Source organism: Hypanus sabinus, chromosome 2 (assembly GCF_030144855.1).
Source record: "Hypanus sabinus isolate sHypSab1 chromosome 2, sHypSab1.hap1, whole genome shotgun sequence".
Classification (NCBI taxonomy): Eukaryota; Metazoa; Chordata; class Chondrichthyes; order Myliobatiformes; family Dasyatidae; genus Hypanus; species Hypanus sabinus.
The window spans coordinates 162,938,439-162,957,606 of NC_082707.1; the positions used below are offsets into that span (position 1 = coordinate 162,938,439).

At 41.6% G+C, this 19,168-nt stretch overlaps 1 protein-coding gene across 3 annotated transcripts in view; it reads right to left on the minus strand.

Moving 5' to 3' along the window:
- The window catches only part of LOC132385981 (uncharacterized), a 50,595-nt gene that overhangs the window by 9,506 nt on the left and 21,921 nt on the right, over window positions 1–19,168 (minus strand). For all 3 annotated transcript variants that reach the window (XM_059958227.1, XM_059958215.1, XM_059958221.1), the window contains exons 3-5: window positions 13,348–13,499; window positions 9,467–9,593; window positions 1,578–1,700 (exon numbers count right to left, since the gene is read on the minus strand). In XM_059958227.1, coding sequence (XP_059814210.1) covers window positions 1,578–1,700; window positions 9,467–9,593; window positions 13,348–13,499 — 402 coding nt within the window. The remainder of the gene's footprint in view (window positions 1–1,577; window positions 1,701–9,466; window positions 9,594–13,347; window positions 13,500–19,168) is intronic.

Sequence of the window (19,168 nt, forward strand, 5' to 3'; positions counted from 1 at the left end):
ATCGCAGCTTAGAGCAATTTTTTTAATATATTAGAGTCATAGTAGACTGCAGCACAGAAACAGGCACCACCCCATTTAGCCCATGCTGAACTGGGATTCTGCCTAGTCCCATTGACCCACACTTGGACAATAAATCTCCGTACGTCACCCATCTGTGTATTTATCCAAATTTCTCTTAAATGTTGAAATCAAATCCACACCTGCCCCTTCCACTGGCAGTATTGCACAGCTACGGTAAAACAACAAATTCCATGAGGTAATGTCAGTGATATTGGACCTGATTCTCGGGTCCTGAGTTGAGACTGCTGCTGGTTCTGATCCCTGCCCTGCAGCATTATGGGAGTACCTTCACAGAGGGAGCCTCACCAACATCATTTCAGAAGAATTAGGGAGGGCAATAAGTGCTGGCCTTCCCTGTGATGTCCAAATTCCAGAATAATAAAAACTGAATGGTTTATATATCCAAAGTTAAAATTTTCTGTCAAATTAATTGACAGCTGAGCAGAAATGGTGCAATCTGTCTCAGATTCCTTAATGATTATATCAAAACAAAACAGTCAGCATTACATTTCAAAGTGTGTAATAACTTACAAAAGTTACAAGCCCTCACCCAACATGTTAAAAGTGCAACATTATCAGAAGTCAGAGTACATGCTTCAGCTTAATGATATCATTGAAGGTAACTGAGGCCACAGTTAGAGTTGGGGTCCTCATGAGAGAGCATTTCTGGGGATCAAAATAATGAAAGTATCGAAATGCTCCATTCATCAACTTTCTAAGATCAGAGGAAAACTGAGAAATACTCTTCTAGATATTTCCCAAAACAAATAACTTCCAGCAAATTTTTCAGTGACTATTCACAAACAAGTTTGAAATTGGGTAGTTTGCCCTTACAATACCTGTGTGATATTATTGGTATGAAGATCACTTGACATAATTACACTAGCTAAGTGGTGGAAAGAAAGTTAGATGTTCTGTATTTAAACTGTCTGAATTGTGCAAGAAACCTTATCTGATATTAGCTCACAAGCCTTAGCAGACAGTTAAATTTAACCTTCCCGAAACCTCATTCATAGACATTGTCATGTTTCCATCTACTAAAGCTTTGTATTCACCAAGCAATATAGCACCAGCCTATCTAAACTCTCATCTGCGACCCTGCTTCTCTCTTTGAAGTATCCAACTTGTTTTCTAAAAGAATCAACAAGTGGTGAGCACATCCTTTTGCACAGTTCACCCTCACTCAAATTTTTCACCATAATTCCATCCTTTCTTTATCTACAGAACTGAGTTCCTACTATTTTAACCTCTCTGCTTTCCTTGCTTCATCCAACTGTTGACCCCATTGTGCACATGTATACAGTTCAAAGGCTAGCATATCAGTTCTAGGAAGCTTTGCAGAAACATACTTCTACCCATGTAGTTAAAAAGTTGGGTGTGTACAAATCACCATCTACATCCACCAACCTCATTCCAATCCCACTTCCCTCTGCAGTTATACGCTTGCCCCAAAGCACTTCCCAGTCTCAAACAATTACTCTTTCAAATCTAGCTATCAGGCCAAGATTTTCATGTACCCTGGTCTGGATGAGGGCCTTGGAGCCATTGTGAGGTAAGGCTGCAACTCCTGCAAATACTTCAGTCTTCTCCAGGTCTGAATATGAAGCCATGGCATCCTTTAGGTCAGCTTGTCCATTATCCTATGAGGCATAAACAATGAAAAAAGTGCAAATTATCTGTACAAAAGTAATTAATGCTCTAACTCAATGTGAATGGCAGACTGTCAAATCGTATTTAGGACTAGAATTACATAAAATGTTATACAATCCTTACAAGAAATATTTTCTGCAATATATTTTGGAGAAATTAATAAATTACAACATTCTTTTAGTCACATTGCAATATATAATGTTGCAATTAATAACGTGGAATGCATTTTTGACAGTAATTTTCAATTATACTGACTGAGAGAAAAGTCCGTTTGACAAATTAAGGTCAAACCCTGAAGCATTTGAAAACTGAAGGACTACTGGAAATGTGAATTTTCTCTTCAAACCACACCAAAATATTCTCTCAAAATTAATGCAAAATGCTGGGAGAATAAAATCATAGTTTAAAAAAAAAACAAGGCCAGTTAATCAATCATGCTTTGATATCACCCTAGGAATGTCCAGCGGCTGAGACCATGGATGACCACGGGTCTCGGTAAGAACGTGGTCGAAGAGCCAAAGAACACATTGTTCTAGATTCTATCATCTGCAGCCTCCTGTGTCTCCACTGAGAAATTTCTACTTAAATACATGTAGTTCTTTCCTTCTCCGACTGCTGTGCCAATCACTTCAATCCATTTTCCCTTTGGGGCTGAGATTTCTGCCACAGCGAACAAATACCCTTCCTCACTCTCATCAAAACCCTTCATTAATTTTGTACACTTAAAATTTTTCATTAACCCTCTGCTTAGGGGAGGACAAGTCAGGTGTCAATTTTCACTTGTGCATCAGAAACCGCACATCCCTGAACCTACTCTAGCACGTCTCCAGTCCCTGTAGAAGGGGAAACATTTGTGCAACTTAGATCTAACCAATATTTTTTGAAAGGTTAGATTAAGTTGTTTGATTTAATGGAGCATAAATGCAAGGACCCCAGGTACTTTCTAAATAAACAGCCATATCAATTTGTCTGGCCACTTTCAAAGATTTTGTACACAGATTCAAGTTTTTTAGCTTTGCATGCATTTATAGAAATACTGCTTACATTTACTCTCAATTTTCTTTTCATCAAGTACCCAAATTATTGGCATTATTTAACTAATTCAAATTCAATCGTTTCCAAGTTTCAATACAAAGTTCTTATGACTGTTTTCACAACAAAACGCCAGGTCTTCTCTGACACATCATCACAACATCTGAGTCGTGTTGTGAAGTCTCAGCAACATTGCCCCGAAGCGGGTTATCATCACAACCCTTATTAAAATCTAAGAAAGCGCATAAACAAAAGGCTGTCAGCACAGTTATAACAGCTGACCAATACAAAAGGGAAATTCATGCTGAACTCATTTTTTTTCAGGTATCATTAGAGAGGCCGGCATTTATTGTCCATCCCTTTGTGGCCTCGATAAGGTGACGCTGACCTACCTTACCCTTCTGATGCATACTCCGAGAAGGAGTTCCTGTAGATTCACTACACTCAGTGACTCTGATCAGCATTATAATAGAGCGCGCCGCAGACTGTCTCCCCATGTGGTGGGGTTGTGGCCAAGTAATAGGAGGCAAAATAGTCAGATTACGTTTATTGGGTCGTATTTTACGATCAGCAGGAAACAAAAAGCATGAGCCACTCAACAAGCTTCCATTTGCCAAAGAGGTTTCCATGGGGTGTCTGTCAGTGGGTCACGCCTATGATACGATGCCCTCTGTTGGTCATCAAAGTAACTACATCTGTTACAATACAGTATGCTGATAATTATAATTCTTGAATTGTCTGACTGAGAAGTGTCATAGTTTTTAAATGACTGCCAAATGAGATCTTGAGACATCAATAGTAAATGAGTGTGAATGCATCAAGGGGAAATACAGTTTTGTACAAAAGTCCAGCGGGGAATGCAGATTAGGGGATGGCCTCGTTTTTCAAAAAGCTGTTTGACACAGCACATTGTGATCGCAGGGACTTTCAGAAATTGCATACCCAGGAGGCGTTTGGGGAAAGAAGCAGGTTATTCAGCTGGCTGAGAAATGGATCCACAGTAATAAAGAGACCAGCAGATCCTAGAGCTTCTCCACTCATTGCCCTCTCCTGCAGCGAATGCAGAAGAGTCTATCATGACAGAGTAAGGCCCCCAAGTTACAGATGACCACTGGGAAGCAAACATAAAGGGAAGAAGGCTGTCAGATCACAAACTCACTGATTCCTCATCAGAAAAAAGGTACCTAGGATATGTTTGAAGCAACATAGAGAAGGTGGTGTATGGTACACTTGCCTTCATGTTGCAGGGGGTTGGAAGGCTTGAGTTGTAAGGAGACACTGGATAAGCTGGGACTGTTTACCTGAAGTGAAGGAGACCTTATAGAGCTTTATAAAATCTTGAGGGCATGGAAAAAATGAATGTTCAGACTTTTTCCCTTGGTAGGACGGTCTAAAACCAGGGGTGCAAAGGTTCAAGATGGAAAGAGAAAGATTTAAAAGGATCCCGAGGGTCAAGTATTTCCGTGTGGTATGTGCAATGATCTACCAGAGGAAGTTGTAGATGTGGCAACAATTACAGTGTCTAAAAGACATTTGGGCAAGTGCATGGAAAGTTTTAGAGGGATATAGGCCAAAGGTCATGTTCCCATTGCATAACACTATGAATTTAAGTTTAAGACAAATAGCCAACCATTGGTCATTTGCAATTAGGACTTTCACCAAAATATTAGAAGACACATATGACAGGGAAATCAAAATCACTTGAAATAGCTGCATTTCAACATTGCGAATTTAAAATATTTTATTACTTTATTCATTCCCTCTAATGGTCAATAAACCATTGGGATTATTTGTAGATGTATACTATCACATCTTGATTAACTCTTGAGATCACAATTTAACTCATTTTGATCTTCTATTTCAGTGTCTACCTGCACCACACTTTCACTGTAGCTGTACTCATTATTCTGCATTCTGTTACTGTCTTACCTTGTACTACCTCAATGCACTGTGCACTTATTTGATCCACGTGAACAGGGTGCATGGTCAGCTTCTCACTGTACATGTGACAGCAATAAATCAATACCAATCTGCAGTTTTACTGTTGAACTGCGCCACCTTGTGGAAATATCTATATTACAGCACACAGTATTCATGAGCAACACACACACACACACACACACACACACACACACACACACACACACACACACACACACACACACACACACACACACACACACACAGTCCTTCGGAGGAACTCTGTAGGTCAGACAACATCTATAGAAATGAATAAACAATTGATGTTTCAGACTAAGACCCTTCTTCAGAACTGGAAAGAAAGGGGGAAGATGCCAGAATAAAAAGTGGAGGGGGGAAAGGAGGACAAGCTAGAAAATGATAAGTGAAGCCAGGTGGCTGAGAAAGGTTAAGGACTGGAGAAAAGAAGGGATCTGATAGGAGAGGGGATTGGACAAAAACTTTTGACTTTCATCATTATTCACTTTCACAACCACCTTCCACCAAAACTAACACAAGGATTATTATTAATTCTACTGTCCTCCAGCTGGCCGCTTCCATTCTTCTAACTTCAGGCCTCCCACCCTCTCAAACTCACTCTGAAGCTCAGTTCAAAAGCCACCTCTGAGAGATGTTTAAATTCTCTGTTTTTAGACTCAGTATCCTTTCAATCTATGCTCATACTAAGGCTTATAAAAGTACAAATTGCTGATTGTAAGACCATAAGGTAGAGGATCAGAACCAGGCCCTTTGGCCCAACAAGTCTGGTCAGACAATTATGTTTCTTTTTATTCATTTCAATTCTATTATCCTGGCTTCTCCTTGTGGCCCTTAACCTCTTTATTAATCAAGAACCTATCAATCTGTCTTAAATACACCCAGTGATTCAACCTCCACAGCTGCCTGTGGAAACAAATTTCAGAGCTTCACCATCCTCTAATGTCACTTCATTCCAAGGCTGTGCCCTTGGATTCCAGACTAACAGAAACATCTTTTCCTTGCCCTCTATATCCAGGCTTTCAGTATTCTGTATGATTCAATGAGATCCTCCCCTCAGTCTTCTGAACCATCAAGCACAGACCCAGAGACTTCAAACATTCCCGATACATTAAGTTTTTCATTTCTATTCTTGTGAATCTCCTCTTCAGGATATTTTTCCTTTTAGATATGGGGCCCAGAATTGCTTACAATATTCGAAATGTGGTCTGACCAATGCCTTAAGCCTCCTTGCTTTAATGTTCCAGTTGTTTCAAATAATTTGCCTTCCTTATTACCAGCTCAGCCTGCAAATTGAGGAACCCTGAACTAGGACTTCCAAAAGCAAGAGCTTCTGCAGATGCTGGAAATCCCAAGTAACACACATACACAAGAAAGGACCGTAAGATATAGGAGCAGAGGTAGGCCATTCGGCCCATCGAGTGCTCTGCCATTCAATCATGGGCTGATCCAATTCCTCCAGTCATCCCTACTCCCCTGCCTTTTTTTGGATCGGGACAAGAAGGGCAGAGTGAGGGCTAAATTTTGAAGGAAGGCAGTTTTAAAAAAAAAACTTCTTCAAGTACAAGAAGGCCGAGACTGCGCAGGCATGAAACGTAGACAGGACAGTGCGAAGAGTTTAAAAATACCACCCTATACAGTGGGCAGCGGAGTGGGTGGCAGCAGAGTGTAGGGCTTTGGCTCAACGGGCTTGGGCGATAACAGGAGGATGTGAGAGCGAGGCACCAGCTCTTTTTTCCCCTTGGCGAATCGGCCCGGACAGACGGAGGAACACCAGGGCTCACACAGCTAATGGTTTAAAAAGTTTGTGTGTTTGGTGAGGTAAGTGGGTGTGTAGACCTATTTTTCCTTGTTCATTCTTGTAGAATTAGGTAGCATGTCTGCAGGGTTAGTGCTTTGTTCAGGGTGTCAGATGTGGGAATCCTGGGAGGCCACATCTGCGCCAGGTGCACCGAGATGCAGCTCCTCAGAGACCGTGTTAGGGATCTGGAGCTGCAGCTTGATGACCTACTGCTTATTAGGGCAAGTGAAGAGGTGATAGACAGGAGCGACAGGGAGGTAGTCATCCCTAGGCTACAGGGGTCAGAAAATTGTGTGACTGTCAGGAGTGGGAAGGGAATGCCCGGATAGTGGAGAGCACCCCAGTGGCTGCCCCCCTCAGCAACAAGTATATCGTTTTGGTTGATGTTGAGGGGGGATGACCTGACCGGGGACGGCCACGGTGACCGGGTCTCTGGCACTGAGCCCGGTGCTGTTGTGCAGGAGGGAAGGAGGGAGAAGAGGAATGCGGTAGTCATAGGGGATTTCATAGTCAGGGGATCAGACAGGAGATTCCATGAGCTTGACAGAGATACCCGCATGGTGTGTTGTCTCCCAAGTGCCAGGGTATGGGAGGCCTCGGATCGGGTGCAGAGTATTCTGAAGGGAGAGGGCGAGCAGCCAGCTGTCTTGGTACATGTTGGTACCAATGACACAGAGAGGAAAAGGGAGGAGGTCCTGAAGAGAGATTTCTGGGAGTTAGGAAGGAAGCTGAGAAGCAGGACCTCCAGGTTAGTAATCTCAGGATTACTACCTGTGCCATGTGCTAGCGAGGGCAAGAATAGTAGGATCAGGCAGATGAATGCGTGGCTGAGAAACTGGTGCAGGGGGTAGGGCTTCAGATTCTTGGATCATTGGGCTCTCTTCTGGGGGAAGAATGACCTGTTCAGAAAGGACGGGTTACACCTGAACCCGAAGGGGACCAGAGTCCTGGCGGAAAAGTTTAATGGAGCTGTTAGGGAGGGTTTAAACTAATTAGGTAGGGAATGAGAACCGGAATGATAGAGCGGAGGAGAGGGAAAACAGAAATAAATCTAAGGTAGTGAGCAGTAAAGATGTCAGGAAGGACAGGCAGGTGATGGGGTGTACTTGCAGCCATTGGGATGAGTTGCAGTGCAATCAAAGCAAAAAGTACCAAATACTGGACTCAAGGTGTAAATGCACACAGCATAATGAATAAGGTGGATGATCTTGTCCTACAGCTTCAGCTTCAGGTATGATGTTGTGGCCATCACTGAGACGTGGCTGAAGGATGTATTGGAAGGATAGGCAGGTAGGCAGAGGGGGTGGTGTGGCTTAATTGGTAAGAAATTATATTAAATCATTAGAAAGAGGTGACATAGGATTGGAAGGTGCAGAATCTTTAGGGGTTGAGCTAAGAAATCACAGGGGTAAAAGGACCCTGATGGCAGTTATCTACAGGCCTCCTAACAGCTGCAGTGATGTGGACTACAAATTACAACAGGAAATAGAAAAGGCTTGCCAGAAGGGCAGTGTTATGATAATTGTAGGGATTTTAACATGCAAGTGGATTGGAAAAATCAGGTCGGCACTGGATCTCAAGAGAGAGAATTTGTAGAATGTCTACGAGATGGCTTTTTAGAACAGCTGTTGTTGAGCCCACTAGGGGATCGGTTGTACTGGGTTGGGTGTTGTGTAATGAACCAGAGGTGATTAGAGAGATGGAAGTGAAGGAACCCTTAGGAGGCAGTGATCATAACATGATTGAGTTCTCTGTGAAATTTGAGAAAGAGAAGCCGAAATCTGATGTATCAGTATTTCAGTGGAGTAAAGGAAATTGCAGTGGCATGAGAGAGGAACTGGCCAAGGTTGACTGGAAAGGGACACTAGCGGGAAGGACAGCAAAGCAGCAGTGGCTGGAGTTTATGCGAGAAGTGAGGAAGGTGCAAGACAGATTTATTCCAAAATAAAATTGTTCTTGCAAAAGTAATAATGATAGTTAAATCTCAATAAGCTCTCAGACTGTTACACCCAACATCAACTTTCATGTTCCGCTCTAGTGTATATACCTTTAAGAATCAGTAAGATTGTACCTCCCATTTACTTTGATATCCAGTCTTCTGGTTGTGTACAACAGCATGCCCTTTTAATTTCTTACGTAACTGATTTTTCACCTTTCAGATTGGCAGTATATGGCTCCAACAATGTATTTATCTTTAATAATTAGCTGTTGAGAAGTACATGTGGCTTTGCAAGTGGCAAGGTTTGAAATCCATTATAACAGCCAAGTCCATGGAATGAAAAAGTGGGAACACATTGCTTTTCAATAACTAGAACTTGTTTTCAATAGTAGAAGCCTTACTCAAATTCAATGTTGTGCTCTCAAGTACTCCAGCGGCACCAGTATACACTCTGTATTAAGACTCACTGTTTTTAGATTAAATTACATTAAACAGAAGTTCTTGTGGAGACAAAAGATCTCAGTTAGCGTGGGGCATCTCCTGGTGTGGTAGCCAATAATGCGCCTCTTAATCAAAGTTAATATTATTGATTATCTGGCTATTTATCTCAATATTTAATGCAGAAGCTAAATTGTATATTTTCCCACATTTCTATTGCAATGACATTCCTATTGATTACTTTGCAAAGTCATGATGATAAAAGTGCATGTTACATCGAATAAAAGTACTGATTTCAAATAACCTTCTTACACATATAGAGCTTATATTATAAACAGACACAAATCAACCTTTCCCTCTGGTTGTCACTTTGAAAACCTCTGATGTAATAATTCTTGCAGCCATTTTGAAATTAAACATCACCAATCATTTTGGATCACCATATTGAACCATGATTTTAAATCTGTAATGAGTTCTTTTCAGATTTCACTCCTCATTTGCATCCATCCAAAGGTGATCTGATAATTAAGTTGTCAACCGAAAGTAATGGTACAATATACTGTATAAATAACATGTACAATATGCCTTGCCTTTTGATTTTGATCAATTCCCAGTGTAGATAACAGCTTCTCCCGAGAATGTGATACTTTCCAGGATGATTTTAGACAGACTTTGTTTAGATCCTGAAGTTCTTCCAATGCATTGGCAAATTCATAACTGAAGGAAAACAAGAAATTAAAAACAAGAGGTACACAAATAGCTTGCACACAAAATCGCTGGTACAGCAATGGCACAATTAAAACTTCCATTAACGAGTAACAGATGTGAATGTTTAATACTCAGTTTGTGCAGCTAATGATTTAGATCCAAGGCTGGCTGTTTTAAAAATCCTCCTCAATTAAATTTGCTGTACAAAAATCATGAGAGATGAAACATGATGCTGCATATTTCCCAAGTGTGCCAGCGATCTGGAGACAGCATGTCCACAAAGAGCCTGTGGAAGAAGCATTGTATAGTATCTTTAACTGTGAATAGTGGCCTATTGTAGAGCAAAGGGGATCGTCAGTCTTCGGTGTTAGATGTCGCAATGTGCTATTATAAAAATCTCCACAGGTTAGGAATACCTATTGAGAAATGAATTATTAACAGCACAGCAGGATCAAGGAAAAAGGCCAAGGCTGAAACAGGGCTAGAAATTAGTAGAAACCAGACACAAGCAGAGCATGGATACATTCCAAAGATGTGAGAAATCTGCAGACAAATAATTTCACATCCAACTGATGACAGCATTGCTTCTTTAACCTTAACAACACAAGCTTCCTTTTCACAGCTCGAAGTTTTGCCAACATCCTGTCAGAAAGGTCAAAATTCTGGATTTCCCAAGATGCAACAGCTCAAAGCAGCCCAAAACCAGCTTCTTGGAATGGCAATGAAAGAGCATTAGCAGCATTGACAGCCAGACTAAAAAAATGGACTGAAAATCAAACTTAAGTGTAATTGTGAAAAATGTTCCACAACACCCCCCCTTAAAAAAACAACAGGCCATTGTCCTTATAGTTATGACAACAGACTGGACTGCTGATGGGCTGCACCATGTGGTGTTCCGAACTGGCCAATGTATACATTTGGATTGGCAATGCTATTCTATAATGTGCACAGCTTAGATCAACACAGTGTGATTTTAGTGAACATTTCAGCACTTGGGTAGATTAAGTATAACCATCAATCCTATTTTGTTTCACTGAAAGTGCTCTTCATGTGTGGAACAGGAATTCTATAATTACAAGGAAAAAGAAATCGAGAGGTACGATTTCATCTGTCGCCTCTTCGACTATCCGTGTATAAATTGCAGGGCATTGCACTCGAATCCTGTTTTTCTTTCCACTGATACCAACAGAGCTAGCATTTCAGAAAATTTACATAGAGCATAAATATATTACTTAACGCCAGTAGCTAAGGATTTTGTTAAACAAAGGTTAGAATGTTAGAGAGCAGAAGGAAATACTTTCACTCAGTGGCCAAGATGATTTGAATTTTACCGCACAGATCAGGGGTGGGGAGGTGTCACAGAATAACTTCAGGATCTTTCTGACACAAGAATAGCGATGCAATTTTAAACAACAATAGCAAAATCTTAGCCTTTAGTGCAAGTTACAATCACAACTATGTCATAGGAAAGATGTGACATGGGCAACAAGAGTCTTGGATTCCAATTCACTCCAACCAAATGCTGTTTGAACTAAACAATTTTTCCAAAATAAAATTGGTAATTTTCAAGCTTTAGCGAGCAGGATCCCAACAAAGAAAAGCTGCCCCTCAACTTCCCTTTGGCCAAACAGGTCAGTAAACTTTTGCATTTCCTACCTGCACTAACCCCATCCATTCTCACTGCTTCTCCCTTAACTTTGTGTTTGCATCCCTCATTTTCTCTATTTTTCTTTTTCACATTTACATTTTGTACTTTAAGGTCATAACTGCTTCCCTGGGATCACAGTAGCTACACTGGTGCCTGACATTCAGGACACTCCCTAGGCACTTTATTTTTGTCAAACTTATGTAAGGAACAATGAAACTGAAAGAACTTTGCTACTGCGTTCTTCTCTCTGCCAAGATTATAAGGGATTTAGACATGAGGCACTATCTCCCTATTCTGGTTCGTCTTCTCTTCTCCAAGGTATTTCTCCACCCTCCTTCAGGCCCTGGCTCGTCAGGGAGGTGACCGATTGAACTAAATACATACGTACATAATCACTGTTACATCCAGACTACCTACCCTTTGGATACAAATCACATTCCAGCTTTGTTTGCAAGGCTTTCTACAGAGAGCTAGTTTCCAAAATATGCCTAAAAATAAACTAGGAGCAGTTTAGATGCAAGTGTGTGGAAAAAATGACTAGGAAACAACAGCCAATTCATTTATATCCATTACATGAACCTACTTTATGCATTTCTGCAACATGATCCCCAATTTTGCACACAGGAAAGACACACAATCTTTTGGAAGATACAAAGTCCAAGAACTGCACACAGTCTTTTCTTTGTGCTCATTGTGCTGCCCAAAAGTGCTGGAACTTCTGACGAGGACTGTGACGTTGCTGTTGTCTCAGAATTCACTTCACCATTCCCTTATCCGAATCAACATAAACTTGCTTTCTCCCCCCCATTTCTTAGTCCATCACTCCCACTCTGCTCACTTCATGAATGGTTTGAAGTTGACACATCATAGCAGAGAAATATAATGTTAAAAAAAACCATCAAGAGCTCAAAGACATTCTATTGCCTATTCTGAGTAAGTTCCGCTTTTAGAACACTGAGGGGCTGGATTTTACACGTTTCAAAATCAGCTGAACCAGGTTTTTCATAAATCGTAATACTAATGACATTTAGAATTTAGAAGATTAAAACAGAAAGATTATGGAGGAATTTTTCTCTTAACTAGAGTAGTTTTGCATTTGTAGCTTCAGGTGACAAGCTGTCCTGGATTGAGTGAGCCATGCAGTTACCTAATACAATTAAACCGAGGGCTTAACATGCTCTACTTTATCTTGTGTCCTCAAGCAGTTCTGCATTAATTGTCAGTTTGACCGATGAAAGCTCTGATAGGAGCTACATTATGATACGGCACTATACTTTCCTTAACCAGTGAGTTAATCTGGGTTAGCTACACCTTGCTTTTGGATTGTGAAGAAGAAACTTCAACCTTCAAAATCTCCAGTTGTTGGAAAGGGATTTTGGAGTGACCAAAGAGCACCACTTGGCCTGCTGAACACTTCATTCAGTCCGTTAAGACTTTGGTTTGAAGGAGGTTGGGTAATAATTGTTATCTCGGCCTTTGTTAGCTACACTAGTAAAGTGACTTGACGATCACCATTTTGATCCAGTGATCCCAGGACTGGAAGGTGAGCATTTGACGGCTCTGTGTTCAAATGAGTTCAGAAGAATGAGAGGGTTTCACTGAAACCTACCAAATATTGAAAGGCCTAATAAGATAGAGCAAATTTGGAAAGTATGTTTTCAATAGTTGGAGATTCTAGGACCAGAGCGCACAGATTGAGAATAAAAACACAATCCGTCAGAACAGAAAAAAGGAGAAATATTGTTAGAAGTCGGTGAACCTGTGGAATTCATTACCACAGACGGCTGTGGAGGTTGATAGGTTTGGAGGTCAAAGGTTACAGGGAGGAGGCAGGAGAATGAAGCTGAGAGAGAAAATAAATGCGGCATAATCGGATGTTGGAACAGACTTGATAAGCTGAATGGCCTAATTCTGTTCCCATGTCTATTATCTATTTTGTGTTTGAAATGCAATAGCAGGCAGCTAATCCCCGCCCGAGAATGTGCCCGAGTTTTGTAGTTCAGCTCACAAAAATTTGTTTGGCCTTTAATGAAAAAAAATCAATGCAGTAGTATTAACTTCTACTTTGGACACATGTGTTAGGCGTGAGAGAGCTCATTTAATATTAGAAATTACCTTGTTGATTCCATTGCTTTAATTGGATCACTTCCTTCCCCGTTCATCTCAAGAGACTTCTCCAGTGCAGGAATATCTTCAAATGCATGTTTTATAGGTTGAGAAGGAAAAGAGTTCTGGAAAATGTTTTCGATGAGATTCCTTTTATCAACCTATGGGAATAACAATATTGGGCACTCTGCATTCACTTAAAATAGCATAATTACCAAGGGTGCCATGTTAATTCATTTGAGGATCCTGAAGTCACTAGTTTGCAAAATTCAAATCACTTCAAGGATTTCACTTCAAGTATTCTATCAACAGAGCCTTTCAACCCTTTATGGTATCATTCTGCTTATCTGAGATATGGTCTATGAAAAGCTGCAGTGGCCCTGATTTTAAGCCATGAACAAATATGCATAATAACCATTAATCTCAAGTAAGGCAGTGCACCAAGATCAAATTAGATTGCAGAATCACAGGATACCAAACCAGAGAGAAAAAATAAAAACAGGTTCAGGAAATTTGAAGTAAAAAAAACGAACCACTCATAATGTTTAGTAAGTCAGGCAACATCTGAGCAGAGAGGGGAAAAAAAGTTAATTTTTCGAGCATTTTCTGATCAAAGATCAACCTGAAATTACTCCATTTCTATTGGCTTGGGATAGAAGAATTTCTTTTTCTAAGTTAATATTTTAACTATTTTACAAAGAGCGGATGATACATTTGGGGTTAAAGGTACTATCTTCATTCAGCAACTTAAAGAAAGAATAGTATGCCAGTAAAATTTGCCAAATCACATTGCATGCGGCAGTTGGAAAAGGCAATGCACACCCTGAGCTAATGCAAGTATTACTGAGTAGGTTTGCCTGGGCTTATTTATTTTGATTTGTCAATTTTATTTGATTATGACACTGAATATTTAATACGATACAACCACCACAACTTCCAATTTCAGACCAATGCCTTTTACATGAAGGATGGAAAGTATATGATTATGCTGCGATCTGAATGAACTTTTAACTTCAGTACCTTGATCAACCCAGTGCAATGTCAGAATTCAGACCCTCTTGGCTGTAAAACCTGCCTATAAACGTCCACCTGCATCTCGAACTGAGCCCGAGTACTGCTGGGGTCATTATTCCTATCTTGCATTACTTCCAGACATGCCTTTAGCTGTCCTCTGACAACCTCCACTCACTCAGTCATCAAGCATCCTGTAGGAACATTAGCTCATCCAAAACTCCGCTGCCCACATGCTATTCTGCATGCAAGTCTACACACTGTCATCCCAGGACCACCGTTATTATTGCATCTTACTGAAGATGCAACTGCAGAAAGACAATGTTCAGATTTTTCACTTAATTCACTTCATAAGTGCTTTAGTTTCCTTCTTCCCTTTCAAACACCTTGAGAAAAAAAAAATTACTGTGATCCCTCTCAAAATCTTTTTGGCCCTATATTCCTCTCAACTCCCCCCTTCAAAGCAGTCAATCTCAATGCGCATCTAAAGAGCATGGCCAGATCATACTTAGAAAGATGAATGCAGGTTTTTGCACTAATTATATCTCAGAACTTGAGAAATTGAAGGAATAGGACTTTGAGCCCTTGTACTTGTCTTACCATAATAAGATCAAAGTTAATCTTTTATTTCAGTGCCACTTACCTGCACTGTTCCCAAATTCCTTGACTACCTTAATATTCAAAAACAAAATCAACCTCTGTCCTGCTAAATTCTCTTACAGACTGAGGTGCCTTCTCAGGGTAGACTCACATCCTTCACTGCAGGTGAAGAAATTCTCTTTTTTCTCAGTTCTAAATGGTCAACTCTTACTTGGAGACTGACACCTAGTCTGAGACAGTCCAATCAAGGAAAACATCACTCCTGTATCTACTCTGTCACGGCATTTAGGAATTGTATCCATTAAGAGATAACCTCTTATATTCCCCCTAGAAAGCACGGATCAGGCCCAGAGGTGCAAACTCTTGCTCAAACCTACCATCACAAGAATCACTGCATTCCTCCTCTCACAAGTACAGCTTTCTGTGCTTAGAGGATGACACGATATTCCAGATATATTTGATCAAAGCCCTTTAGAATTAAACCCAGATATCCCTGCCTGGTCAAGTTCCTCCATATTTCCAGCACTCTTATCCAAGACTTGTTATATGTTAAGGGCTAATTGGAATGGAAATGAGCAGGATTTCATTCTTTCCACACATTCATGCCCGTGATGACGATGACCTAGATGAGGAAGTGGAGGGATGGGTTAATAAATTTGCTGATGACACAAAGGTTGGGGGTGTTGTGGATAGTGTAGAGGGCTGTCAGAGGTTACAGCGGGATATTGATAGGATGCAAAACTGGGCTGAGAAGTGGCAAATGGAGTTCAACCCAGATAAGTGTGAGGTGGTTCATTTTGGTAGGTCAAATATGATGACAGAATATAGTATTAATGGTAAGACTCTTGGCAGTTTGGAGGATCAGAGGGTCTTGGGATCCGAGTCCATAGGACACTCAAAGCTGCTGCACAGGTTGACTCTGTGCTTAAGAAAGCATACAGTCTTCATCAACTGTGAGATTGAGTTTAGGAGGTGAGGGGCTATATAGGACCCTGGTCAGACCCCACTTGGAGTACTGTGCTCAGTTCTGGTTGCCTCACTACAGGAAGGATGTGGAAACCATAGAAAGGGTGCAGAGGACATTTACAAGGATGTTGCCTGGATTGGGGAGCATGCCTTAAAGGTTGAGTGAACTTAGCCTTTTCTCCTCGGAGTGATGGAGGAGGAGAGGTGACCTGATAAGAGGTATATTAGATAATGAGAGGCATTGATCATGTGGACACTCAGATGCTTTTCCCCAGGGCTGAAATGGCTTGCACGAGAGGGCATAGTTTTAAGGTGCTTGGAAGCAGGTACAGAGGAGATGTCAGGGGTAAGTTGTTTTTCTTTTTTACGCAGAGAGTGGTGAGTGCGTGGAATGGGCTGCCGGTGATGGTGGTGGAGGCGGATACAATAGGGTCTCTTAAGAGACTCCTGGACAGGTATATGGAGTTCATAAAAATAGAGGGCTATGGGTAACCCTAGGTAATTTCTAAGATAGGGACATGTTCGGCACAGCTTTGTAGGCCGAAGGGCCTGTATTGTGCTGTAGGTTTTATATGTTTCTATTCCCAGTAATTCTTTTGATTCCCTTTCATATACCCATCAATTCACTTTTTGGTCTATCATCTGGGCAAACATGATGTGGGGCAGCTCAATGGATATGACTAAATATTCCCATTTCAGCTTGCCTCAGCTGAGAATTGCAACTCCATCCAAGATCTGCAGTTAGTAAAGGTGTTTCAACGGAATTGAATTATCTATCACTGCTCAAAACTGACAGAAATATTGCCAATTGTGGCCGTACTTGTCACAATTCTCGTAAGAAATGTGGCTGTTGCTTGGGGCTACAAGCGCATTTAAAAAAAAAGGTTTTTGACTCCTGATACCGACTATATTGCTGGCAAATGTGCAGTCTCTGGTAAATAAAATTGACAAGTTCAGAGCTAAGGCGCTGTATCAGAGGGACGTTAAGACTGCTTCAAGGAATCCTGTTTAACCCCTTCCACACCAGACACAGCAATTTAGATTGACTGGTTCACTATACACCGTCAGGATAGGACTGTCGAGTGTCTCAAAAGCAGAGTTGGAGGAGTATGCCTCATGATCAACTCCTCTTGGTGCACAAGTGTATCAGTGTTGTCCTAATTCTGCTGACCAGACCAGGAATATCTAACAGTTAAGTGCGTCCATTTTACCTGCTGTGGGAGATTTCTGTGACCATTTTGGTCGTGGTAAACATTCCACCTCAGGCCAGTGTCAAACAGGTTCTAGATGATCTGAGCAATGGCATCAACGTGCATGAAACAGTCACCCTAATGCCTTCCCCATCATTTTGGGGGGGGGGGGAAATTTAACCAGGCCATCTTGAAAAAGTCACAATATAATTACCATCAACAAATCATTTGTAGTACCAGTGGAAATAACACACGCACCATTGTTACACCACCATCAAGAATGCCAACCGTGCTATCCCACGCCCTCACTTCAGGAAGTCTGATCACCTGGCTGTACTTCTACACCGAATATAGGCACAGCCTGAAGACTGTAGCACCAGTAGAGAGGACCAAGAAGGTACGGACAAGGGAAGCACAGGAGCACTTATAGGACTGCCTGGAATCAGAGGACTATTCAAATCGTGATGAGTATGCCGCAGTTGTTACTGACTTCATTAGAACCTGTGTGGACGAGTGCGTGCCTACAAAAACCAGGAGGTTCGTCGTCTGCTGAGGGCTGGATCTGTGGCATCTATGTCCGCTGACCCAGGTCTGTACAGGAAAACCAGGTAAGACTTGCAGAGGGCTATTTCGAGAGTGAAGAAACAATTTAAGTGAGATTGGAGGCGACGTTGGATACACGTCAACTCTGGCAAGGTTTGCAAGACATTACTTTCTATAAAACAAAACCCAATAGCATGAATGGGAGCGATGCTTCACTACCAGATGAGCTCAATGCCTTTTATGCCCGCTTTGAAGGGGAGAACACAACTACAGCTTGAAGATCCCTGCTGCACCCAGTGACCCTGTGATCTCTGTCTCAGAGGCCGATGCCAGGCCGTCTTTCAGGAGGGTGAACCCTGGCAAGGTGACAGGCCCCAACGGAGTACCTGATAAGGCTCTAAAAACTTATGCCAACCAACTAGTGGATTCAAGAACATTTTCAGCCTCTCACTGCTACAGTTGGAAGTTCCCACCTACTTCAAAAGGGCAACAATTACACCAGTGCCCAAGAAAAGTAGTGTGAGCTGCCTTAATGACCATCAGCCAGAAGCACTCATATCGACAGTGATGAAATGCTTTGAGAGATTGGTCATGACTAGAATCAACTCCTGTCTCAGCAAGGACTTGGACCCACTGCAGTATGCCTATCACAATAGGTCTACGGCAGATGCAATCTCAATGGCTCTTCATATGGCCTTAGATCACCTGGACAACACAAACACCTATCTCAGGATGCTGTTTGTTTACTACAGCTCAGTGTTTAACCCCATCATTCCCACAGTCCTGATCAACAAGTTACAGAACCTGGGTCTCTCTACCTCCCTCTACAACTGGATCCTTGACTTCTAAACAGAAGGACACACACTGTGTGGGCTGGTAATAATATCTCCTCCTCACTGACAGAATCACATTTGAAGAGGAAGAGGCATACAGGAGCAAGATATAGAACATAGAACAGTACAGCACAGTACAGGCCCTTCAGTCCACAATGTTGTGCCGATCCTTAAACCCTGCCTCCCATATAACACACCCCACCTTAAATTCCTCCATATACCTGTCTAGTAGTCTCTTAAATTTCACCAGTATATCTGCCTCCACCACTGAGTCAGGCAGGGCATTCCACGCACCAACCACTCTCTGAGTAAAAAACCTTCCTCTAATATCCCACTTGAACTTCCCTCCCCTTACCTTAAAGCCATGTCCTCTTGTATTGAGCAGTGGTGCCCTGGGGAAGAGGCGCTGGCTGTCCACTCTGTCTATTCCTCTTAATATCTTGCACACCTCTATCGTGTCTCCTCTCATCCTCCTCCTCTCCAGAGAGTAAAGCCCTAGCTCCCTTAATCTCTGACCATAATGCATACTCTCTAAACCAGGCAGCATCCTGGTAAATCTCCTCTGTACCCTTTCCAATGCTTCCACATCCTTCCTATACTGAGGCGACCAGAACTGGACACAGTACTCCAAGTGTGGCCTAATTAGAGTTTTATAGAGCTGCATCATTACATCGCGTCTCTTAAACT